General features: G+C 50.0%; 2 protein-coding genes across 2 annotated transcripts; both read right to left on the bottom strand.

Annotated features, from left to right (window-relative positions):
• Nucleotides 1-218: 218 nt before the first annotated feature.
• LOC135830012 (transcription factor SPT20 homolog) lies at nt 219-4,760 on the bottom strand. The gene has a single exon (XM_065342400.1). It carries the CDS (start codon nt 4,117-4,119, stop codon nt 1,336-1,338), a length of 2,784 nt encoding a protein of 927 aa, XP_065198472.1. The 5' UTR covers nt 4,120-4,760; the 3' UTR covers nt 219-1,335.
• Nucleotides 4,761-6,052: 1,292 nt separating this feature from the next.
• Nucleotides 6,053-24,372, bottom strand: LOC135830011 (plectin-like). The gene is made up of 14 exons (XM_065342398.1): nt 23,327-24,372; nt 20,904-21,714; nt 19,416-19,597; nt 18,320-18,865; nt 17,479-17,600; nt 16,555-16,717; nt 15,925-16,119; nt 14,711-14,864; nt 11,915-12,042; nt 10,996-11,180; nt 9,903-10,049; nt 9,265-9,382; nt 8,289-8,393; nt 6,053-7,193 (listed from the first exon to the last, which is right to left on the bottom strand). The coding sequence occupies exons 1-14, from the start codon at nt 23,606-23,608 to the stop codon at nt 6,705-6,707; spliced, it is 3,627 nt and encodes a 1,208-aa protein (XP_065198470.1). The 5' UTR covers nt 23,609-24,372; the 3' UTR covers nt 6,053-6,704.
• Nucleotides 24,373-25,110: the final 738 nt, after the last annotated feature.

Here is a 25,110-nt window from a genome sequence, read left to right as displayed (position 1 = left end):
GCTACATGCATGCAGCAGCCTGGATGAGATAACGAGATGGTGCAAATACAATGTACATGTCAGGCACGTTTGCCCTACAGCATTGCTGGACTTAGAGTGCTGTTCATAATATTGAGCAGTGAGTGCCAATGTTTGCCTAGCTATTTTGATTTCACCTGTGTCCTGACTATTTCACTAGCCCGTGCTTCTGCACTAGTACCGGCATTTGAAGGATAATCTTGTAGTGTTGATCATACTTTGGATTTGCTTTCAAGCAACAGTAGGGGTGAACAAGATCTGCAAGGAAACTGAAATTTAAACACAATGCATAGGTACAATCATGTATATGACATTGTGTAATAAGTACATTTTGTATAAAGAAAAGGACCAAAGAACTACAAGTTACGCCATAAGTTAAAATGTCCACTAATAACACCAGTTACTTGACAATGAGCACATGCGATAACGCGATGTACATGTAGTTCCTGGGTCCTTTTCTGTATTATAAAACTAATCATTGGCTCTCCATCCGAGTCTGTTATTTTGTATAAAGGAAAGAACATGCAACCGCTTTACATAACGGAGATTGAGTACCCACTATGTCCATCATTGTACTGTGCCAACAGTTGTACTGAGTTCACAATACCATTAGATTGGACGGCAGCATACATGTACATGACATGTAGTATTGCACCATCACTGGCATAATTCCAGCATAATCACTGGCATAATCACTGGCATAATCACTGGCATAATCACTGGCATAATTTGGGCATACTGTAATGTTGATCAGCAAGGGCTACTCAGGTAGCACTGATTAGCTCACCAACGACACTCTCCGGCGTCCAGATCCGCGTCACCGCTGCTGCTGCTGCTGCCGCCAGGGTCTGTGCTGCTGAAGCTTAGGTGACTGTCAATGAACTGAGAGTCGGATGGTACAAGCGATACGGCCGCTGGCAGCCGCTGGAGTCAATGTCCGCATCCCGAAGGTAGTCCAGCAATTTGGTAGCCGTCGTTGAAGCTAGGTGGGGGCGCTGATGTGCTATTTTTACTCAGCAGCTCTCTGTGCTTGCTGCTGCTGTGGCTGGTGCTGCTGTGGCTGCTGCTGTGGCTGCCACTGTGGCCGCTGCTGTGGCTACTGCTGTGGCTGCTGCTGGTGATTTTTCCTTTTTATTTTTAACCATTTCGGCCAGTTGGCTTATATTTTCATCTTGGCGGTTAGACAAGGGGAAGTAGCCATGGAAAGTTGTGAGCCCGCCTTCCGGCACCGGGAGTTGCAGCTCGCTCGACTCGACTCTGCTGAGTGAAGAGAACCCACACCTTGATCTGGTGAGCTGCGTTGTGGGGATTTTGCCGTCAGAGATGTGCGACTGCTGGGCTCGAACCCGCAACCTCTCGGGTCGCAGGCAAGTGCATTGCCCAATGTACTTCCGGGACCCAATTTACTTCCGGGACCCAATTTACTACCGGGACCCAGTGTGCTACCGGGACCCAATGTACTACCGGAGAGCCCCATGGTGATGGTCCTGCTGTGGCTGCTGCTGCTGTGGCTGCTGGTGATGGTGCTGCCGGTGATGGTGCTGTTGGTGATGGTGCTGCTGGTGATGCTACTGCTGGGGAAGCTGCTGTTGGTGATGGTGCTGCTGGTGATGGTGCTGCTGTGGCTGCTACTGTGGCTGCTGCTGGTGATGGTGCTGCTGGTGATGGTGCTGCTGGTGATGCTACTGCTGGTGATGCTGCTGCTGGTGATGCTGCTGCTGGTGATGCTACTGCTGGGGAAGCTGCTGTTGGTGATGGTGCTGCTGGTGATGGTGCTGCTGGTGATGCTACTGCTGGTGATGCTGCTGCTGGTGATGGTGCTGCTGGTGATGGTGCTGCTGGTGATGGTGCTGCTGGTGATAGTGCTGCTGGTGATGGTGCTGCTGGGGAAGCTGCTGGTGGTGATGGTGATGGTGCTGGTGCTGCTGCTGGTGCTGCTGCTGTGGCTGATGATGATTGCTGCTGCTGCTGCTGCTGCTGCTGAGGCTGCTGTTGCGGTGGCTGCTGTTGCGGTGGCTGCTGTTGCTGTGGCTGCTGAGGCTGCAGTTGCGGTGGCTGTTGTTGCGGTGGCTGATGTTGCCATGGCTGCTGTTGCTGTTGCTGTGGCTGCTGTTGCGGTGGCTGCTGTTGCGATGGCTGCTGTTGCTGAGGCTGCTGTTGCGATGGCTGATGTTGCGGTGGCTGCTGTTGCGATGGCTGCTGTTGCGGTGGCTGCTGTTGCGGTGGCTGCTGTTGCTGTGGCTGCTGATGCGGTGGCTGCTGCCACAAGTCCGTTTCGTCGTCAGTGTAATGGCCAAGCGCGTCCAGCGGCGGTTTGTAGTGACCAGTACCCTGCACTTCATCTTCATTCGGACGTTCCCGCATTCGCCTCCTGTAGTTGCCGCTTTCAAACATGAGCTCGCAGTTCGGTGCCATCATCCAGTAGCTTGTTTTTGTATGTTTTTTCCCCGGCTGATAGAAGTATTTCTGCAGGGACAGGTTATGTCTGATGCTGTTCTTCCAGCCTTTGGACGGTCGCAAGTTGCGATAGTAGGAAAATCGCTTCTCAATGAAGTCGTAGATCTGGGTTAGGGCTAGTTTGCCATCCTTCGATTGGAGAATGGCCATAGCGATGAGAGCTATGTATGAGTAGGGCGGCTTGATGTGCTGATCCTGATCGTCCATGTTCGGCTTGATCGTCTTCAATGTCCGCTCTGGAGTCTTGAGCCTGTTGAGGTTGTAACCTCGCTCGACAAGCTCGTCCATCAGCGTTGGACGAGTGCCGACCAAATGCTGCTGTTGCTGTTGCTGTTGCTGATGTTGCGGTGGCTGCTGTTGCCGTGGCTGCTGTTGCCATGGCTGCTGTTGCCATGGCTGCTGTTGCCGTGGCTGCTGTTGCCGTGGCTGCTGTTCCGGTGGCTGCTGTTGCGGTGGCTGCTGTTGCGGTGGCTGCTGTTGCCGTGGCTGTTGTTGCTGCTGTTGCTGTGGCTGCTGTTGCGGTGGCTGCTGTTGCTGTGGCTGCTGTTGCGATGGCTGCTGTTGCGGTGGCTGCTGTTGCCGTGGCTGCTGTTGCTGCTGTTGCTGTGGCTGCTGTTGCGGTGGCTGCTGTTGCTGTGGCTGCTGTTGCTGCTGTTGCGGTAGCTGCTGTTGCGGTGGCTGCTGTTGCGGTGGCTGCTGTTGCTGTGGCTGCTGTTGCTGTGGCGATGGCTGCTGTTGCTCTGGCTGCTGTTGCGATGGCTGCTGTTGCTGGGGCTGCTGTTGCGGTGGCTGCTGTTGCGGTGGCTGCTGTTGCTGCTGTTGCTGTTGATGCTGTTGCGGTGGATGCTGTTGCCGTGGCTGCTGTTGCTGTGGCTGCTGTTGCTGTGGCTGCTGTTGCTGCTGTTGCGGTGGCTGCTGTTGCTGTGGCTGCTGTTGCTGCTGTTGCGGTGGCTGCTGTTGCTGCTGTTGCGGTGGCTGCTGTTGCTGTGGCTGCTGTTGCTGCTGTTGCGGTGACTGCTGTTGCTGCTGTTGCGGTGGCTGCTGTTGCTGTGGCTGCTGTTGCTGCTGTTGCGGTGACTGCTGTTGCGGTGACTGCTGTTGCGGTGGCTGCTGCCTCAAGACCGTTTCGTTGTCAGTGTAATGGCCAAGCGCGTACGACGACGGGTTATAGTGACCCGTACCCTGCACTTCATCTTCATTTGGACGGTCCCGCTTTCGTCTCCTGTAGTTGCCTTTTTCAAACATGCGCTCGCAGTTCGTTGCCAGCATCCAGTAGCTTCCTCTTGAAAAAAATTTCTCCGGCTGATAGAAGTATTTGCTCATTGACAGGTAATGTCTGACGTTGGTCTTCCAGCCTTTGGACGGTCGCAAGTTGCGATAGTAGGAAAATCGCTTCTCAATGAAGTCGTAGATCTGAGCAATGGTTAGTTTGCCATCCTTCGATTGGAGAATGGCCATAGCGATGAGAGCTATGTATGAGTAGGGTGGCCTGATGTTCTGATCCTGATCGTCCATGTTCGGCTTGATCGTCTGCAATGTCCGCTCTGGAGTCTTGAGCCTGTTGAGGTCGTAACCTTGCTCGACAAGCTCGTCCATCAGCGTCGGACGAGTGCCGACCAAATGCGGTGCCACCGGACTCTCCATTGCTCTGCCAGCGGCGTTGATTCCGGCTTCCTGGTCAACTCTGCTTTCTGAGTATTGGACGACCTGCTTGCTGCCGGCTGCACCAATACAGTTGAACAGGCAGGCGATTAGCTCTGGCAATCCCGTCAGAGCAAGATAACTGGAGTGCTGGGATGATGAGCCTGAGCCAGACTGGAACTGAGATCCAATTCATTCTACCCTGCTGGATTTATGCTAAACTGAAGCGGATCAGCTGATCCTGTTACAAGCAACCTGTTTTCGCCTCCCGCTGTCGTGGGAGGGACGAAGAGCTGGCGATAGCGGCCGGACATAGCGCCCATACACGGCTGGTGACTCCGTGAGGGTTTTGATAGATTCCTGTTTGGGTCCTCCGACGCTTGTAAGCGGACACTCCGTGCTACCTGCGCCGGCGCTGCAGCCTAGCCGTCATCACCACTAACTCGCGATGCGTGCGCGTGTGTGGGTTCGTTTACTTGCGAACCACTCGGGCTTTGCCTTGCATTCATGCATGCCGTGCCCACAAATCACACATCCACTCTGCTTGCCAGGTGGACCTGCGTGGAGGGACCGTGAAGTGTGCATGCCTTGGCAGACCTACACAACAGCCTACAGCCTTTGCATGAGCTGTGGTGTTGTTGTAGCATTGTGGTTACCGGGTGACCACCTTCCTGTTTATACATGCAATGGATGGATGTACAATCATGTACATGTATGACTCCCAGTTGCGCATATCACGGTAGATCTACACTACGGACCAGAGATCCACGCAAATGCAATTCTTTGTGGTTGATCTAGCAAGAGTAAAAATTAATAGGCTCGGCTCCCTGGGAGCTTATGTACTCTTGCATGTCAGTACTGGTCGGGTTATTACATCGTTAGTGGTATGGTACATGACATCAGTGTACTATTCTACACCAAGTACAGACAGTGCTGGCAACTGAAATCCGAAAACCTGAGCGGTGCGCTCAAATCGAAAAGACCCAACACGGGATGGTAACACTACATTGTACGTAACAGAGACCGCTAGAACGTGAACCCACCGCTCAGGGGGTAGGATTTCAGTTGCCAGCACTGTACCACTAGTAGCTTGGCAAGACTCACTATCCGATGGAAATCGAACGTTCCGCAACCAGAATCCGTTCGGTTTCGGATACAGTCATGTACATTAAATTTTGTACTAGTACTTGGGCTGGGTGGTAACAGTGCAGATCTGCTTCGTGTTAGAAGCTCCACGCGTCTCTTGACTCAGAGATGACGCCGCTGACTGCTGGGCGTAGCAAGACCGGCTTGTCCACACGAACCCGCTAAGTGGCTGGTCTCCTACTACTACTAGTCCTAGTTCGGAATGACCCCTATCTCTGGCAAACCGGCAGCAGTGGCCGGGTAGGACTACAGTCAACTTCGCTTATAACGACACTCGGCGGGGAATCAGAAAAGTGTCCTTTTCGCGAAGTGTCGTTATTCCCGAAGTCTCATTTATATATGTATTACAGTTGGATGGGACTTTGCTCTGGGCATGGAAATTCTGTCGTTATTCGCGAAATGTCGTTATATCCGCAGTCGTTATTAGCGAAGTTGTATACTACACTACACGTGACAGTAGTGTTAGACTACGATTGTGCAAAATCTGCTTTCTATCGACCACTAAAGTCTCCTTTGTAGGTAAATGCGGAAGGTGTAGGAAAGATGTGACCTCCAGGTGCGTGCGCTGCATGCAGCATTCGTTTACCCGCGAGCTTGTAGCTGGCTGCGACGCGACGGCAACACGAGAACACCCAGACTTCGGAGGTGCAATACTAGTACTAGTAGACAAAAATGGGGCGAGGAAAGGTGTTGGTGCTCATATTGATGTGGCCTGGTTCGAGTCCTGATGGTGACAATCACTAATGACATTATTGCTTCAGATGTTCTCCCTTCCAACGCCTTCATCTGATGAATTGAAGAAGTACTGTTTTCTCTTTTCGATATCGATTTCTAGCATGCATGGACACCAGATATGATATTGGCATAGGAGTACTTTGTCGTGGTTATGGCCACTTGAAAGTACGAAAAACACAATTTTCCGAACTTTCAAGCTCCATAAGCCGGCACAACAAAGTGAATAAGTACCCCTGCATCTCAAAGCATAATAGTTATGAAGATTTTGCGAGCATAATGCGAGCATCCACGAAAGCATAATTCCATGATTTCTCGAGCATAATCCGCGGAGCCTAATACACACACACGCACGCACGCACGCACGCACGCACGCACACACACACACACACACACACACGCACACACACACGCACACACACACACACACACACACGCACGCACACACACACGCACGCACACACACACACACACGCACACACACACGCACACACACACACACACACGCACACACACACACACACACACGCACGCTATACAGTATTGTTGCAACATGTTCTAAAGCCGTCGGTGCCGGGGATGAAATAATCTCAATTTGAATGATTACCACTGAATGCATGAAATCACGAATCTCCACTACACTGAAGGGAGTGTTCCAATATGAATACTCTAAGTCTTAGTCGTTGTTCATCTCAGGGTAATTCCTGTTGTTACGGCTTTCGACTCGTGACTACTGGGAGGTTAAGCGAGTCAGGTAATGACCGTCCCTGTTTTCTGAGACCGGCAGTACGAGACGATTCCATTTGCTGCTCTGACGCATGCTGTGTTGTCGTCGTACCGCCGGCTTGCGTTCGATGACGAGCGGTGGGTGATGCTTCGCCAGCTCGTTTGCTCGTCTTGATAGGCGGAAGAGAGCTGGTGTGGCCCTGCGCGCTTGGAGTGTGTGCTCCTGCAGTCGATGCTAGCTGCTGGGCCGGCTCGTCCGCTTTGCTCCAGGCGTCCCTGGTTATCTTGTGCAGACGCTGCAGGATCTCCTGTTGGGCTTTCGTGGAGATCATGACCCCTTGGCTGCGACTCTTCAGCTGTTCCTCCTTGGCCAGTTGGTACTTTGACTGAGCACCCACTTGAATCTGCGGGGCTGAGCCACGTCGCTGGGCAGCAGGCAAGGGTGGCAGCTGCTGTGGTGCCTTCTTTGGTTTCTGAATGATGTTGAGCAGTTGAATCAAGGACACCCGCCCCACATGCAGCCAAACACGAACACAAAAACGCATGCATACATTCACACGCGCCCACACACACACACGCACGCGTGAAAATTTTGTATTGTTGGATTATTTTCATCCACTTTACTCCAGATAATATTATTGCACTTCATAAATTAAGTCCCCCCCCCCCCCCGCCCCTTCAGGTTTGAGCTACGGCAATACATTTCTTTTAATATGCCGGCAGTCACATAGGTAGGAAGTCAGACTCGACTGCAAGTCGCACCGCCGCCTTCGTTGCCCTTGAAGTTTAGCATCAAAAGGTGCGACTTGCATCCGGGAAAACACGGTAGCTCGTGTCCATGATCAGCCTCAGGGGCGTCGGAACAGGTGCGGCAGGTGCGGCCAAAATCGCACCAATAATTCCATTTTTAAGAAGAAAAAAGGACCAAAGAGCTACAAGTTGCGCTATAATATCCACTAACACCACCAGTTACTTTACAGTCAGCTCATGCTCTTTGGTAATCGTTCCGTCGTACAGTGGTCCCTCTATAATCCGGCACCATTTGTGCCCCGGAAAATCTGCTGGATTGGGGAGGGTGCTGGATTAACAAATCTGATTTACTGCTGCAATGTGCATGAAGAGGACATTTTGGCTACTGAAAATTGTGCTGGTTTATCGAGAGTGCTGGTTTATAAAGTGCTGGATTAGAGAGGGACGACTGTATATTAATTCTTGGCTCTCCACCTGAGTCTAACAATAAAGTCATCTTGTGACTTTTGAAGCAATGAAATATGGGCCATTTCGGCCCAATTTGCCTAAGATTATCCCGGTAGACGACCCCCGGAGATTGCACCAATGTCGAATACTTTCTGCCAATTTGCCATAGCAACCCAGGCCCTTTAACTTTGCAAGCGCTCTGACTCGATTTCAGTCTCTCTTCTATCATGTAGTCGTTGTAGGCCGTCTTTCTCTCCGTTTATATTGTCTTTCCACCTACCCGTTCCCGTTGTGTCTGGCATAAGTATTTTTTTCACTGCACAACACTTCCAACGCCCCTGTCAGATGCACCAACATGCAACGATACTCACCGTTTCCACGCAGAACTGGAATGGGTTCTTGGAGCCGGCGAGGTACACCTTATTGATCATGTCACTCTGCTGGGCGAGCATGGCTCTGGCGTCCTTGGAGGCATCCTGCAATCGTGGCATGAACAGGAGAGAGCGAGAGAGCGAGAGAGCGAGAGAGAGAGAGAGAGAGAGAGAGAGAGAGAGAGAGAGAGAGAGAGAGAGAGAGAGAGAGAAGAGAGAGAGAGAGAGAGAGAGAGAGAGAGAGAAAGAGTGAGAGAGAGAGTGTGTGTGAGAGAGAGAGTGAGTGAGAGAGAGAGAGAGAGAGAGAGAGAGAGAGAGAGAGAGAGTGAGAAAGAGAGAGCACGAGAAAGGCGGGTGAGGAGACATACAGATATACAGGCAGACGGATGGAAGGACGGACAGACAGACAAGAGTTGGTTGGGATGACCATAGCAATGACACAATTTCGATGAAAGTAAAGTGAGAGCACTCATGCCACGAGAACAATGGAACAATGGAACAATGGAACAATATTTGAAGATTTGAAGGTCGTTTTCATGTGAGAATCATCAGATATTAGGCTTCTTGCCTCCACGCCAACATTTTGATGACAAAATCATCTGCATTATATGCTGTCAAAAGCACCAATACACTAGACACCATAGCTCAGTGGTTGGAGCATTTCTGGCCTCAAACAAAGGTCCCTGCTTCGAGTCCTGGTGGTGATTGCCTAATTTTTCTTCAGACTTTTACCGTTTGCATTCCCTCGCCTAGTGGATATAACAAGAGCGCAATTGAATATGTTACTGACTTGTCAGTTTGAGCAATCTAGCAAGGTACGTTCGGGCCTGGTTTAAATCTGGCTTTGGAAATTCTATTTTTCATTGCCATCACGTTCGGCCTCATTTTCTCTGTGCTGCGCTGATGAGTCCACAAAGGATGAAACAGTTCTGTCCGCAGGTTAACATTTTTCGTACATGTTATCGTTCCAACGTACCTGTAACGTGCGTATGGTTTCTCTTTGCATGATGAGCTCGCTCTCCAGATCACGTATGGCTGCCAAGTCTTCGGGCCTTGGCGGTCGATTCTCCAGCGCCTCGGCGGATTCCTTTAGCCTGTAAATCGTACAGGTAACACACAGACACAATACACTTGAACTCGTACTTGAACTGGAACGCTGCCATGACTGACAACGCGAGCTTACCCGGAAGAGGGAGAGAGAGATTAAAAAGGAATTTTAGAAAGATGACTCACTCGGCTATTGAACCGCACAACGGAAGACACCCCTGAAATCCGCAAACTCTGGCTGGACTTGGAAATGATCCCACTTATGGTCACACACACACACACACACACATATGCAGACACAACAGCGGAGAAAGAGTAATAGAGAGAAATACACACACACACACACACACACACACGCACACACACACACACACACACACACACACACACACACACACACACACACACACACACACATAGAAAGAGAGAAGAGAGAGAGAGAGAGAGAGAGAGAGAGAGAGAGAGAGAGAGAGAGAGAGAGAGAGAGAGAGAGAGAGAGAGAGAGAGAGAGAGAGCATGCCCCTGACAAGACATCATCCAAATCAATTACTAACAGCACTTCCTTACTCTTCTTCCAGCTTGTAAACGGAAGCTTTCCAGGTCTCCTGCTCCGCCTGAACCCGCTGTGAGACTTTTTGGAGGCGCACGCGATACATTTCACTCGCGGCGGTCATTTCCTGTTTGTGCTCTGACTTCAATGATGCATACATATCTCTGCACACAAGAAGAAGAACTCAGAGGGTGAGCCAAGGAAATTGTAAATTGGAAAACACGGATAACTGTGGGGCACAAGCTATGCGTTTGATTTCACCAACCAAACCAGATTTTAAATGCAGTGAACCTCGTTAAGAAGAACACTGATAAGACAAACTTTCGCTTAAGAAGAACTAGAATTCCAAGCGCTATTGGATTCATCACTGTGTATTCACTGGGTAAGACATATGGATAAGAAGAACTCCCGTTATCGCGAATAAATACCGCCGGTCCCTTGGTGTTCGTCCTAAAGAGGTTCGACTGTAGTCAGATGTGCACACTTTAGCACCGGACTGACGACTAGTACAGAGACGTTCCATGGCTTGAAAGTGAGCTTGAGCGCTGCTCGATTGCTGGATAGCGCGAGCCTTCCAACTTGGAAGGTTCATGTTTCCCTAGTACTCCTTTGTCAGTCTGACCGGGGGTACTTTGTGCACATCCGACTGTTCAAGATCTGGTTTAGTTTGTGGACTCCAGTGCGTCCATGGAGCTATGAAGCCGAGACCTCTGGTCGGCGGAGCTTAATGGGCCCCACCACCACACTCCATTACTCACCCCAGTGTCTGGAGATATGTGGATTTTGTAGAGAGAAAAAAATCCAACCCAAGACTTGTGCCCCACCGGTTCCTTGTTTTCAATTTTAGGGAATCCGTTCGGACGCTTCCGGCAGGCTTATCAGGAAGTCAGTTGCCATAATTATTGTGCACAAATACACTTGAGTTTGACAGTTTCTGCGTCCATCCAGGCTACTGCTCACAGGACAGCAAGCAGTGCAGTGACCGGCGCTGAACTTACTCATGCACAAGCCATGGCCGCATTCCTTTTGCAGCGACGACACGTTGCCTTGCAAACGGAATGCGGCCATGGTGTATGCGTACGTGACATTAAACACATTACATCTACTTACTCCAAGCTGTCCAGCTTCTCCTGTCTGATAGTGTCGACACTCTCGTTCAATGCTCTGATCTCCTCCTTCAGTTTCTCAGCTGCCTGCGTGGACTGAGCAAGGTCGTTGCCGAGGGCTTGGATCTTTTCTAGCCGCTGCTCGCTCTCCATTTTGGCTGCATTTGTTGCTGTGCATGCTTCCAGTACCTATCAGAAGAGGAATGGAATAGCGTAATGTTGCGTGTTTAAAAAAAAATTAAAATGTCACGGTCCGCGTGAGACTCGGCTGGTAGCCGAGTTTTCCGGATCCGTAGGAACGCCGCCACTCTCTAGGATCAAGGCGCAGATGCAGCTCCTAAGCGGTGGGAGGTGTGTTATAACTGGGCTTATTTCCGTGGAAGTTGACGTCAATGCTAGGCTTCTATTCACATCAGGCTTCTATACAAGACAGGTATTTCTATGCGTGTCAACACTAAAACCAGGCTTATGTGCCGATAGTTTATCTTGAAAATCAGGCTTGTAATCAGAACAGGTTTCTGTTTGAGACAGGCTTTTATGCAATATACAACCGTAGTCGAGGAAGACAAGGAAAGCAGACTGATGGGAGGAAGATAGAATGCAAGGAAGGAAACAACAAAAACCGTGAGGAAAGCGCACAACGACTTTTATACTAGCGCAAACAAGAGCAAGATAGTCACGACAAGCATGTGTACAGATGCACACACACATGCACACACACACACACACACACACACACACATGCACACACACACACACACACACACACACACACACACACAGTCATGTACACACACACACACACACACACACACACACAATGGGTGTGTGCGAGAAAGACTGTGAGACAGAAAACAACCGAGAAAATGAACACGATGCGACGGCGGTTGGTAGAGGAAAAGGAAGCTGCAGGTGAACTGTACCTTTTCCATAAGATCAGTTTTCTCCTGTTCTTGTCTGTGGGTCTGTTCTCGCATGCTCTCGGAATACATCCTTTCCAGAGTGTCCCTCTCCTCGTTCCTCTTCTGTTCATGGTGTGACTGTACTCTCTCTGCAGAGCACAATGTATATACCACACACACATACAACGTCAAGAACAGGGCTGCAGGGTGAAATCCGACCCCGTGTCCCAGCTCTACAAACTGGGCACGCCACACAATCAATAATATAATGTGTACAGGCGCGTCGGAACCGGTGCGGCAGGTGCGGCAAAATTTTTTCTGTAATTTCTGAAGTAATGAAATCTGGGCTTTTTGGGCCCAATTTTCGTAGAATTTCCTGGGAGAGGGCCCCCGGAACCCCCCCCCCCCCCGACTCCATGGTCGTAGCAATGTTGAATAGCTTCCGGCGCCCCCTGGTGTACCATGTACAGTAAAAGCAGAAATTTTCGGTGGTGTAATTTTTCAGTATTCTCCAAAATCGGCGGTTCGGTGGAGGGAAATATTCGGTAAACCCGTTTTCCACGTAAGTGTACAAGTACCGAAATTTTCGGTGAGTTTTTTTATTTTACGTAAAAATTTTCGGCACTGAAGTTACCGAAAATAGAACACCACCGGAAATTTCCGCTTTTACGGTATGCGGGAACTGCACCGTAACCATGGACACGCGGTATATGAGCAGTGGGCACTCGACGGTGCACAGCACGACAGTGTAGCAACGGTAAAGGTAGTTCGGAGTCAATTCTGACCATAGGAGTATCAGAGGTTAACCCTTTGCCGGTCTAACTCAATGTATGTGAGGGGTGGTCACGCAAATACATGTACACACAACCAGCAATAACTCAAGAACCATGTGATGTAGGTATGGGTAAACCATATATTTTCAAAATCTGTATGCCTGAACGCGTCCAGAAAATTCAAATATGACTAGGTCTAGGCAAGGATAGGGCCCATGGTAGCCCTTCAAGTTGAGAGAAAATACAATTGCAAATGAAATACACGAATATCACAGCACGAAGGGCATACCAAGGTCGTGATGGAGCTGAAGTCGTACGATAAACAATCAGGTAAGGGCTACGTCTTTACAAGAAATGTAGGCTCTCTACAATACCGCCATTGAGCACCAACACCTCGCCATCGGCGATACGCCAGCAGCAGCAATTCCCATTCCACGATATCGCAGTTTCGGTTTGTTCATCTCAGCGCTGCTCGCGTCAGATTCACTCTCGCTCAGATGAGTACTCAGGCGCGAGCTTGCGCATGCCGTGATTGTCACGGCCAGGCGAATCAGCTGATCGCACCTGACGAGTCCTTGTGACAGTCGCTGTCGCCGTGTCGGCAGCAAGAAGGCTTCCTCTCTGTTTGGAGAATTTTGTTTCTTCATTCGTGGACGATATATTTTTGAACTAGCAGGACTCAACGGAGCTCTTTTCTCAACACACTACACTGCAAACCTCCCGGCACATCCGGCCTGGACTGGTGATGTTACTGCTCTCAGAACGCTTGTCAAACACGGCCCCAAGAGATGCACTCGCATTCTTGAAATGCGCGCATGGCGGATGGTCGTCTTTTCCAATTTCAACAAACTTCAGTTGATCGATACGGCAAAAATTTGTATCGTAAGCATGGTTATTTTGCACATCGTCAGAAAGCCTTGGACCTCAGCTACGCGTAGAGCGCCATTTTAGCTGTCTCCTAGCAACAAGACCTCAAAAAAATGAGGGCCAAACGTACCGATACTATAGTATCGGTACGCTTATGGTAGACCGGTAAAGGGTTAAGGACCTCCTGTTTCAGCAAGATTCCTATCCGACCTACCGCTTACAAGTAGGGGTCAAAGGGGTGTACCGGGTACCCGGGTACCCGACCGGTAATCTCAGGTACCGTTAGTAAAAGGGTACCCGTTTGGATTTTGATGAACCAGTCAGTACGAAGCAACACTCCTGGGATCGTGTATTCCAGGCGGGCGTCAATTATTTACAACTCCACGCTGGATGTCTGCATTGTTGTTGCATTTTCGCACCTAGTAGATCTACTCCTGCGACTATCAGACACCAATTGATTTGCGAATCACAATTTGATATCAAAATGCAACCCGAGAACAGATTAATTAAAATCTTGATTTATGTGAACATTGCGCAAAAACTTAAACATGGCTGCTAAAGGGTACCCGTTAACCCGCCCGTTAAGAAAATTACCCGTTCGTTAGTTAAAGGTACACCCGTTTGACCCCTACTTACAAGCATCACCCACTTTTTTGCAATGTTCTAAGTTATTGGAGCACGGAACGCTCAACTGACATTCAGTGTCCTGCAACCCTGAATGCAAAGGCAGGGGACAGTTTGGGGAACTTCATCGCACTGGCCACAAAAGGTCATTCTAGAGCAACCCTTTTATTGCGAAGGCTGGGGGACAGTTCGGGGAACACCATTTCAGTGGCCAACCATAGGGCAAGCCGTTCCACAGCAACCCTGAATGCTAGTAAGTACTTGGAGGTTGGAGGTACAATAAAACCTGTAACTAAAGACCACCGTGACTAGCGACCAGCCTGGTACTACGGACCACTTTGCCTGGCACGGACGGTCTCATTATTATTCATATATTATTATGGTTGTGCGGTGCCCACCTCTAACTAAGGACCCCCTGCCACTAAAGACCGCTTTCTCTGGCCCCAAGGGGTGGTCGTTAGTCACATGTTTACTGTATGCTATATGTAACACCGAAGCAATCGCAGCATGACCTTGGTAACCATTCACTCCATGAGAATCCGCAGTGACTCACCCAGTTCCAACTCAAGCTGGCGAGCCGCCTGTTTGGCGGCGGTTTCAATCGCAAGCTGCCTGTCCTGTTCCAGGTGATGTCGCAGGCCCGCCTCTGCCTCTTGCCTTTCTCGGACCTCGCATCGTTGCGCCTCTTCACGCCTCTCTAGCTGCTCCTGGTCAGCAGAAACAGTCCAACGAGTGGATTAGGCGGTATGCATCTAAGATGGCCGTCACCTTTTTGCGGGGCAAGTCACCCCATACTTGGCAGGTACAACCCGTTATAGTACATTAAGGTCATACTCATAAAATTTAATTTTATGAGTATGACCTCACAAAGTTCATGATCTTTTATGCAGAGTTGGTATGACAGTGTGTACGGTTGTAGTGGACTTGCCATGCAAAACATAACGGCGGGAAATGGATGCATACGTCCAATTGTTTCATTTCGATAATGGGATTAAATTATCAGGATTGGGGTTGGAGTGTGGCCGCAATAATCGTCTTGGGTGTACAGGTTTGTCCTCAGAATACTGTGAAAGAAATCTCATAGCTACACTACGGGAAAGAGATATAAATAGACATGGAAAGAAGGAGAGAGAGAGACTGAGAAATGGAAAGAGAGAAAAGGAGAGACAGAGACGGAGAGGTAGATACTCCATCTGCGGAAAGAACTGTTTCGTCCTTTGTGGACTCATCAGCGCAGCACAGAGGAAATGTGGCTGAACCTGATACAATGAAAAATAAATTTTCCACACCCAGATTTAAACCAGGCCCGAACGTACCTTGCCAGAGTGCTCAAACTGACAAGTCAGTGAGCTCTGCATAACGCAAACAGCAAAGGCACTACCCCACACAAGAGTGCTCAACTGCTACATGAGCAGGGGCGAGATACTCAATCTGCGGACAGAACTGTTTCGTCCTTGGTGGAGTCATCAGCGCAGCACAGAGAAAATGAAGCCAAACCTGATAGCAATGAAAAATAATTTTTCCAAAGCCATGAGGTAGATACCCTTATAGCTAAACACTACAGTGACTTTCTAATCATCTTTTTTTCTACATCAAAAAGGTAACAGCCGTGGCATGAACAAAAGTGATCGGTTGATTACGAGGGATTTACTGATGTGGATCTGGATCAGGGATTTGATTGATCGGGATTCGTATCTAACCAAACGCTCACCGCTGTCGCATAATAGCAATTTTTCACACTGTTGGAACACCGAACAATCGACTGACCTTCAGCTTGTTGAGTTCTGCAGTGAGCCGCTGATTCAGCTCTTCGTATCGCTTGTTGGCCGCAGCTAGCTCACTCGTCATTTGCCGATCTCTAGTCATGAGCCGTTTCGATGCGGTGGTGAGATCTTCCTGTGTCTGCTTGCAGGCTTGTTTGGCTTCCGTGAGAGCCGCCTGCAGAGTCTTGACTTCAGTTTTCTGGAGGGGCGGAGGCAGGGTGTGTACACAGAATGCACACAGAACAAACGCGCGCACACACGATAGCAATACAATCAAATATTACCGGGCACGATGTGAGCGACTTTTAGTGGAAATATTACTACTTTTTGGCCAGGTTTAGTTGAAATAGTGACTTCATGTCCCAGATCTCTGGCCCTTTCCCTATCAAAATGTACATGACTCAGAGTTAGACAAAGTGTCTGAGGTCCTTGCTGCAAATAGTAATCAATGCCGTAACAAGGGCAGAGCGTATTACACAAGGCAGAACAACAGAGACCAAAAAGCTTTCTCGTTACTCCGCAGTTTCGGGTTCAAAAACACTCATCAGAGATTCAGAGTTACGGACATTTCCAAGTTAGGGGCAGTGCCAGGTTCCATACCGCTCGGATGAGATATGAGTGTGCCAGGACTTACGCAGGCTTCGGACTCCTCACGCCGCGTCGCTTCCAACGTCTGCCTTTCCTCCCGCAGCATGTCGAGCTGTTGGGCGTGAAGCTCGGTCATCTGTGCCACGGCGCTCCGGTGGACCGTGTCTTGGTTTGACTCAAACTCGGAGCGCAGCCGTCCGCATTCATCCCTGCACAAGACAACCACAATATCGCTCTGAAGTCAGCACACAACCTTTGCGGCCCATGGCCCGGACCGTCAGAAGCAGTATTTGATTGGTCCGGCAATAACATGGCCTTTCATACAGTTTGAAATTGGGGTGTTGAGCCAATAATAAATGTAGTTGTTGCACTTTCTGACTGTATATAGTATCTAGTTACAGTGGTGGAGAGTTACTCTTAACTCGTTTCCATGTCCTTTTTCCTTTCTACTTTCATACAGTTGTTGTGTGATAGTGCAGGTCACAATACACATGCCCTCCACAGGAGCAAACATGTGTTAGTGGCCATGACGTTGGTCCGGTGATAACCTGACCAACCGGACCGGGTCCGGCAGCCCTGTTGGCTACACCACTCCAATAGATCTCTTCCGGATTTTCACAAACCAGGGCATCACAAGGGATCTCTTATGATACCTTCATGGGTGAGCATTCGGAAGAGATCTATTGCAGTGGACATATCCAAGGACAGAAGAATGTTTACACTGGCTCCAATCTGGTTAAAATGGAGCAGCAAAAGGGAGGTGCGACCACTAGGCCGACTTGAGGTCTCGGCTTGATGGTGTACTAACAATAGAAAGAGCACACAGGATGCATGTTACATTTGCACGAGGTGTTTATTTCTCACAGCCCAAACCATTCTAGCATTCACCGGTGCTGATGCAGCACGTTATGTCAGAAAGCAGTGGTTTTCTCCGTGAGCGAGAAAAACACACAGCGCGGTAAGTACTCACGCTAGACGTTTCGTCCACTGGTCCGCCAGGCGGGCATTCTGCTTCGCCAGCGCGGTCTTGTGTTCCTGCTCCAACGCCCTTGTCTTGGACTCGTTCTCTTGTCTAGCAGCCATCAGTTCAAGCTGCAGAAAACAGGGGAAAACAAGTACGAGAACTTGTCAGTGTCTAACTCCTCCCCAAGCGTTCATTTGAGAAGCAAATTTAGCATCCCTCGCACTTTTTGCCCCAATATGAACCAACCTTTAGTGCATTACCGGTCAAATTCCGCGTTCCACTATACCAAGGGCTCTGTCTGCATGCATTGGAGGAGGCGAGGCTTCCACCGGTAGTGCACCAAAACGTTGGCTCACTTTGGAGCAAAGTATGAAAGGCATTCCAAAGTGGTCAAAATCGCCGACGGCAGAGCTCATTTCTTCACTTCCCGAGTTCACTCGCATGCCCGGCTCGGCCCTATGCAGGCGAGTACTGGCGCCTCTCTGGCACAAGCTGTATAGAGTATAGAGTGTGCAGTGGTCACTTTGCTTCCAGAGGCAGCTCGAGTTCAGAGACCGCTGCTGAGAAAATGAGAAGAGGCGTATTCGTCAGCACCCCCCCCCCCCCCTCTTCCCCCCTCCTCATCGTGCTAATTGGTTTTAGTCCGTGGAGGCTGGCATGCTATGGATGCATTACAGTCAAGCATTTTGTGCACTCTTCCGGAATGAGAATGGGGGGAGAGGGGTTTGAGGGGATCCCCCTGGACTCGGTGGACAAATAATTACATAGACCATCTACAGCACAGCTCGTGTACTTGGTCATTTTCACTATAAACGTTTGCACATGACAAGCATCGGTGTTGCCATACCTCCAGCTTCTTGACGTCCTTGCTCGCAGCCACTTTGTGCGCTCTCAGATCCGCCAACTCCGAAGCTGCTCTTGCCAGGTTGGTGCGGACAGCAGCCAGCTCGTCAGAGGTCGTGCTGAGGTTGTCTCGTTGCTCCTCCATGGCTTTGCCCTGCGCCTGGAAATCCGCTTCTAGTTTCGTAAGCCTGGCTTGCGCTTGCGATGCTACTTTCTCCGATTCTTGACATTTCGATCTAAGATCTGTGACAGTTCGGTGTGATTTTGCTTCAACAGCAGCAAATTTGGCAGTGAATTCGTCCTCCCGTAATTTAAGTGCATCCGCATGCTGCCGCTTGAGCTGCTCCACGTCAGCCCCGTGCTTTTTCCGGCGTGTGTCCAGCTCTCGTGCTATCCGCTCCTCGGCCTGGCCTTCGGCCTGCTTGAGACGACGGGCGAGGCGCTCCTCGAACTCTTGCTCCTTTCTGGCGTGCGAGGCACGCAGGTCTTGTGCTTCGGTTGCCAGCTGTGCTTTGAGCTCCGTCTGACGTTTGGTCAGCGTCTGGTTTTCCTGCAAGAGTGCAAATATAAATAATGGTACAGAAGTGTGTGGGTACAGTGAGGGCCATTAGCATGCATGAAGCATGAACACACCGGTAGTACAATGACAGACAGTACAGTGTCTATAATGAAATGTCACGGTTTGCGTGAGGCTCGATTGGACCGAGTTTTTGCATCGGTGGGAACGCCACCACACTCGAGGATCAGGGCGCTGATGCAGCTCCTAAAGCGGTGGGTGGTGTGTAGACCAGACCCACCGCTAAAGTGGTCAGAGACCGAAAATCCCATTCACTGCATCCATGGTTCCCTCGTGGAAGTGCACATATGGCAGTGCATAGTCAATACACAGAACCATCGTGCAAAAGAGAAAGTTGCAACGCGTTACCAGATCCATAACAAGCACACAGGATGCAGTCAAATCAACTCGAACACCCCATATAACTACGATAAATATTGCGCTAAAATTCTGGTAGAAAAGCTAATCCGAATACTAGTACATATGTATGGCTAATGCCGCGCCTGGAACATGTGAGGGCTGGAGGGGGAGGGGGCTAACCTACCTTGACAAGATGTGTTAAGCGCGTGTTCAGCTGGTCGGTGGCCTGGTCTTGCGACATCTCCAGCTGGGCACGCTGTTTCTCCAGCTCCAGGCAGTGGGCATTGACGCGTGCCAGCTCGGCATTCTGCGTCTTGACGACGGAGCGCAGCTGTATGCACTCACCCTGCAGGCTACCCAGTTCAGCTGTGCATGTACAGACACGCAACGGAGAATACAACATCAGATATTTAAAGCGGATGGAGAGCCAAGGATAAATTTATAGCAAAGAAACAGCAGTTTTCAAGTAACTGGTGGTGTTGGTGGACATTATAGCGTAACTTGTAAGTAGTTTTTTTATCCTTTCCTTTGCTATAAATAAGTTATTCGCTTTCTTCAAACCTTCATCTCAACACCAAACAGAACCCAATAGCCATAATGTAGAAGCAAAGAACACGCTATTTCCAGAAAGCTCAATTCTTTTCCAATTTCTTGCACTGTATCGGAGTCTGACCAGACCCAGGTACCTTGCACGACAATGTTAGGCGGGTAGAAATATTGAAATTCGACATTGCCGTGCTTTTTGTCCGCCCACACCTTCAACTATGGGCCCATGTACCACACCATGTGCAATAAATGGTCAAGGACAAGGTGTAGAATAGGAAAAACAGCATCGAGGGACGCATACAGGAATACAGGACCCAATCGCATTCACCACTGCCCCCTCCCCCTCCCCAATGAAATTGCTGCTCCTGTGGGTGGCTAAATTAGGGTGGATCTGATGCAGGTTCATCTAGTATGATGGATTACACGATAGATAATCTATAACTGGGAGTAGCCCATTGGTCAATAGGCACATGTAGCTGTATGTATGCTTTGAATAGAAAGAATATGGGCCGTGAAACCAATGAAGGTAGCATGTGCAAAATACAACGTCAAGCAACACAGCCAAACGGAAATGGAATCGACCATTACAGGGGCGTAGGAGGGGTTTTGGAAGTGGTATGACAAAAAGTCGGCGCGGCCAAAGGCCATGTTGGAGGGGGTCCGGGGACGTCCCCCGGGAAAATTTTGTAAAAAAGACATTAAAAAAGACACAAAATCCTGCGTTCTGGGACTGTACAATGTGCAGTCGAGTACAGTCAGCACTCAGTACGACTGCAGATGCATGGCAGATCTACGAGTACGGGTCTAGAAAAAGGTCAAAGTCTGATGCACATACATGTATGCATCGATGGATCCTGATTTTTTTATTACGGTTTTGCACATTCCGGACCAGACCACAATTTTCAAAAAGTGGCACGGCCATGGTCGTACCAGTCGTAGCGGGTGCTTGCTACACCCCTGCATTATGTAGGATACGATTGTGTACCCACCAACCGAAGTAGCTGGCAAAAACACACAGATGTGTACCTGTGTGCGCACGCACACACACACACACGCACACACATGTACTCACACGTACTCACACCACCCCCCCCCCCCCACACACACACAAACACACGCACTGTACCTGCTCGTTTGCGGCCGTCTTCTTCATGTGAGCGGTTAGTGACCTGTAGTATGTTGGATGACGCTTTCAGATCCGCGTTGTCCTTCTCCAGCTCAGCCTGTTCGTGCTGTGCTGCCGAGAGCTCTTTCTGTAGATGCAGGATGCGGTTGTCCTTTTCGGCCAAGTCTGCCGAGAGCTGCGCTGTGTCACGACAGCCTTGACCATGGGCCGTGACTACCTCTTCCAAGTTCGTCTTCAGGCTGGCAATCTCGTCCCGCAGCTTTTGCATTTCTGCAGCTGCGTGCAGCTGTGCGTTGTTGAGTTGTGCTTCGAGGCGGTCCACATTCGTGATCAGTTCGCCATTCTCGGCCGTGACATCCTGCAGCTCCTTGTGCATGGAGTCAATGTCTGATTTGTGCTGTGCACGCAATGCGCCCATCTCTTTGCTCAGTTGTGCTTCGCGTTTTTTTAGCCATGCGGCCGATTCCTCCTCGGCCTTCTTCCGGGTCTTGTTTGCGAGCTGGACCTCCGCGTTGGCCTTGTCGACATCTCTTAGAAGAGACTCGACGTGTGTGTCAAGCTGCGCTTGGTGTGTGGCCGCCCGCCTGGCCTCGCCCTCTGCGTCCTGCAGCTTGAGTTTCAGCGTGCGGTGGGCGGCGTCCGACACATCCAGTGCCAGCTTCATGTTAGCGACGCTTTCCTGAGATTTGCACAGCTGCATGCCGAGTTCCTCGCGCTTGCTCTCTTCCGCTTGCAGTAGCGACGCGGTTTCCTTCAGGGTAGTGATCTGAAGGTTGGAGTCGTGTAGGTTACGTGTGAGATCCTGCATTGCCTGCAACGTTACGAGCACAAGAAAACAATGATTTATAAAAAATGTACATTGTCTCCACTGTTTTACACCGCATGAATCCAGTACGTGTATACACAAAGGTCGATTCAGCTTGTCCTGTTGATTGCGGTTTGATATCAAAAAATCACGGTTTGCGTGAGACTCGGCTGGAGCCCGAGTTTTCGGCATCCGCCTTGGGAACGCCACCACTCTCTATGGATCAAGGCGCAGATGCAAACAAAAAAACAATGTGATATTTAAATTGAAAACACACTTACGAACTTAGAAAACTTAAAAAAAATTTGTACCTCAAAATAGAAAGCAGTGGGGCGTTTTGTATTCCTTGGCTCGCCAACTGAGTTCTTGGGAAAAAATTAGCATTAACATTAAAATTTTACTTTGGTGAATCCCCATGTAGGTCATTGGCCTTCCTACAGTACCCACAATAGCAACGACAAAAAAGAAAACACAACAAAAGACTTTGTCTTCACGAGTTTTAAGGTCTTGAGAGGACCGTGAGTGATGATGGCTGCACCGTGGATTTGGGCGAGCCGTCTTGAAGGTGGCACACTACAATGCCGCTAATCCAATCACTCTGATAAACCAAATCGTCTGTGAAGTGCGTCAGACCTCGACGGCAAAAGGAAAAAAATGCAGTTTGACTCCATGTCAGCGTCAACTGCTTGGGTTTGACGACACTGCGTCCAGCTTCAAACTTGACATAGTGTGACCGTGACCTGATGCATCATCAGCTGGGATGCCCTTGCAAAGCTGCCACACACCGGTATACTGGCTAAAGCAAACCCCCGACACACACACACACACACACACACACACACACACACACACACACACACACACACACACACACACACACACACACACACTAGCGCTGTATACATAGCACCCATAACCGATTCCGCTGACTCACCACCACATCATGATTCGCATAATCTCTAAGGCTCTACACCATTTGACCATTTGACGCCCGTCGCCGGTGGCGATGATAGCGATGCTACAGCAGAAGTCATAGCAACTTGTGCTGGGATTGCACCATTCAACAGCTTGCAAGGCTGAAGAATTCAGTGACCGCCACTATTCAGCCTGGCCTACACCACACAGCTATGAAGTGGCTTTTTCTGGTCAGTGAATGCCTACTTTTTGGTCTTTTTTCATATTTTTCCGCACACACATCACACCACATACTCCGGCATGCACTGGCTGTTGGTAACCACCCCGGCTCTATACATGCACAGTTGAACCTGTGCTTGCTGGGCCCCGTAACAAGCGGAATCCTGTCTGGACCGGACAATTTTCATGCACCAAAGTGTTGTGGAGCGAACGTGCGTCTCTGGATCAAGCGGAATCCCGTCACATCGGGACAGTCGACCGGTTGGTCGGGCCATGGCCAGACCAACCGTTTGGCCACCAATGTGTGTGTTTACTGCTATGGAGGTTTTGTGTATAGTACTATGTATACCCTCCATGTCACACACAAACTGTATGAAAGGCTAGGGTATGGCAGGACCAGTCAAAAAATTAATAATAAAATTGCTTCCACAAGTCCTGGTATGCATTATGTACCTCTAAGGCTCCATGACTATGTTCTCCCTACCTTATCATGTTTAGCCTGGAGAGCATCGATGGCGGTATCATGTTCATACTGGATGCAGGCCACGCGATGGTCGTGGTCCACACGCACTTCGTTCAGCTGAACGATAACGCGCGTCAGCTGCCCGAGCTTCTTGTTGATCAGCGCCTGCGACTCGATGCTCAGGCGGCCCGGTACGAAGTACGCCGTGCTCGGCACACGGCCCGCAACGCCGAGACGCTTCATGGTCTCGAGTGTGCCATCGCTCGTCGACGACGATGCCGGGTGGCGGCCGGTGTTGCTCATGACTGGAGCCGGGGCCAGCGACAGTTCGGTTCACAGAACTAACTACATGTACTGCAAATACTCAGCTCCGAGGCCGGCCGCGACCGCCGGACCGACCCAAACGAGGCGATCGGCACGGGCTGGCCAGGCTTGCCGACTTGGACAGTCGGTAGCGCAGGCGAACACACGACCCAGGCCAACTAACTCACAGTGGAAGGTACATGTAGACGTGTTGCACTGAGCGCACAGTTGAGCCGGCCGCTGGTCTAGATGTGATCGAGCCGAGCGGTAGGTCAACCATTCAATGAGAATCAATGCGACTCCAGTCTAGTCCTGTTTTGTTTGACGGCGTTGGATTTCCGCGTCCTTTCTCGCGCTGGAGTCACGGTTCATCAAGACACTTCATTCAAACATAATCGATTGAGCCGCTTCGATCGGACCTCAAGAAGCGCTCGGAATGAAAAGCTTTGCGGCTGGCCTAGAAGCTGAGACGGCCCCGCATCTCATGAACTGGTCGTGTTCTGTCGCAACAAATCGACGGTGGATTATCCAACTAACTGACGAGTCGACGTTACATTGAAATAGAATGTAGTTCGACTTTGAGCTGGACAGGGGGGCTAGACTGCGGCTCTGGTGGACGGCGATAGGTTAGAGAGGAAGGGCCAGGGATCCAGAGGGCGTATATCCAAGTCACTTATCGCAGTATTATTCAGAATGCCGTACACCTCAAAACACCTACATATAGGCTACAACAATCACCAGCATCCCTTTCCTTGCCAGCCAGCAAGCGACAACAACAAATCAGACCTGTTTGTTACGTTTTGGTGCATGCGTCTCCTTTGATTCGATCGACTGCTACTCGTCTCTACGTCTGCCTGGTCTCGTCTGACTCTGATGGTCGTGTGAAGGCTGAAGGCTGAGTGAAGGTTTTTTGAAAAGTGATAAGCGGGGTGCATGCAGTGCATGTATCCTGTCAGACCGTCAGTCGTCACACTCACAGGCGTCAGTTACTGTTTGTTTGCATTGCATGGTCCACAGACGTAGAGTCGATCAGGGAACTCTTCTCTAGTCTAGTCTAGACTAGGGCTGCGTAATCTCTTACATCACCGCCAAGAGTCCATGACGTGACCGCCGGCCGCATGGTTTCATTGTGCACATGTGATGCGTTGCCCTGGGCGGCGTGTTGCCCGGCCAACGTGACTCAAACTCGGAACCATGGTGACGAGTTAACGGTGAGACAACCCTCGTCCGGATCATGAGAAGAGAGGTCTTTTTTGCGAATTGTGGATAATCGCGACTCGCGAGGTTAAAACTCAAAGTACACGGCAAAGTGGTTACTTGGTCTGAAGATATTGCTGTTATTCGCGATTTGTTGTTATATCCGAGGGTGTTACTTACATGGCTATCCCCTCTCTGCCTTTCACTCATTCACCATCTGCCCGGAATCTCTACTCCACGCAAGAGCTAGTACTGAAGGAGCGAGAGAGTTGTGACTGGCCTGCATTGCAGGATGGAAAAATCAT

The sequence above is a fragment of the Sycon ciliatum genome, chromosome 13 (assembly GCF_964019385.1).
Source record: "Sycon ciliatum chromosome 13, ocSycCili1.1, whole genome shotgun sequence".
Taxonomy (NCBI): Eukaryota; Metazoa; Porifera; class Calcarea; order Leucosolenida; family Sycettidae; genus Sycon; species Sycon ciliatum.
Note: the sequence above shows the minus strand (reverse complement) of the source record. Positions and strands in the feature narration are given on the sequence as shown.

Bases quoted from the DNA above. Each gene is read 5' to 3' on its own strand.
- LOC135830012 (XM_065342400.1), bottom strand. From the start codon at position 4,119: ATGGAGAGTCCGGTGGCACCGCATTTGGTCGGCACTCGTCCGACGCTG.
- LOC135830011 (XM_065342398.1), bottom strand. From the start codon at position 23,608: ATGAGCAACACCGGCCGCCACCCGGCATCGTCGTCGACGAGCGATGGC. The intron at 18,866-19,415 runs GTAGGTTAGCCC...GCACTCTTGCAG, and splicing joins GCTTAACACATCTTGTCAAG to GAAAACCAGACGCTGACCAA. The intron at 11,181-11,914 runs GTACAGTTCACC...CTCTTCTGATAG, and splicing joins AAACTGATCTTATGGAAAAG to GTACTGGAAGCATGCACAGC.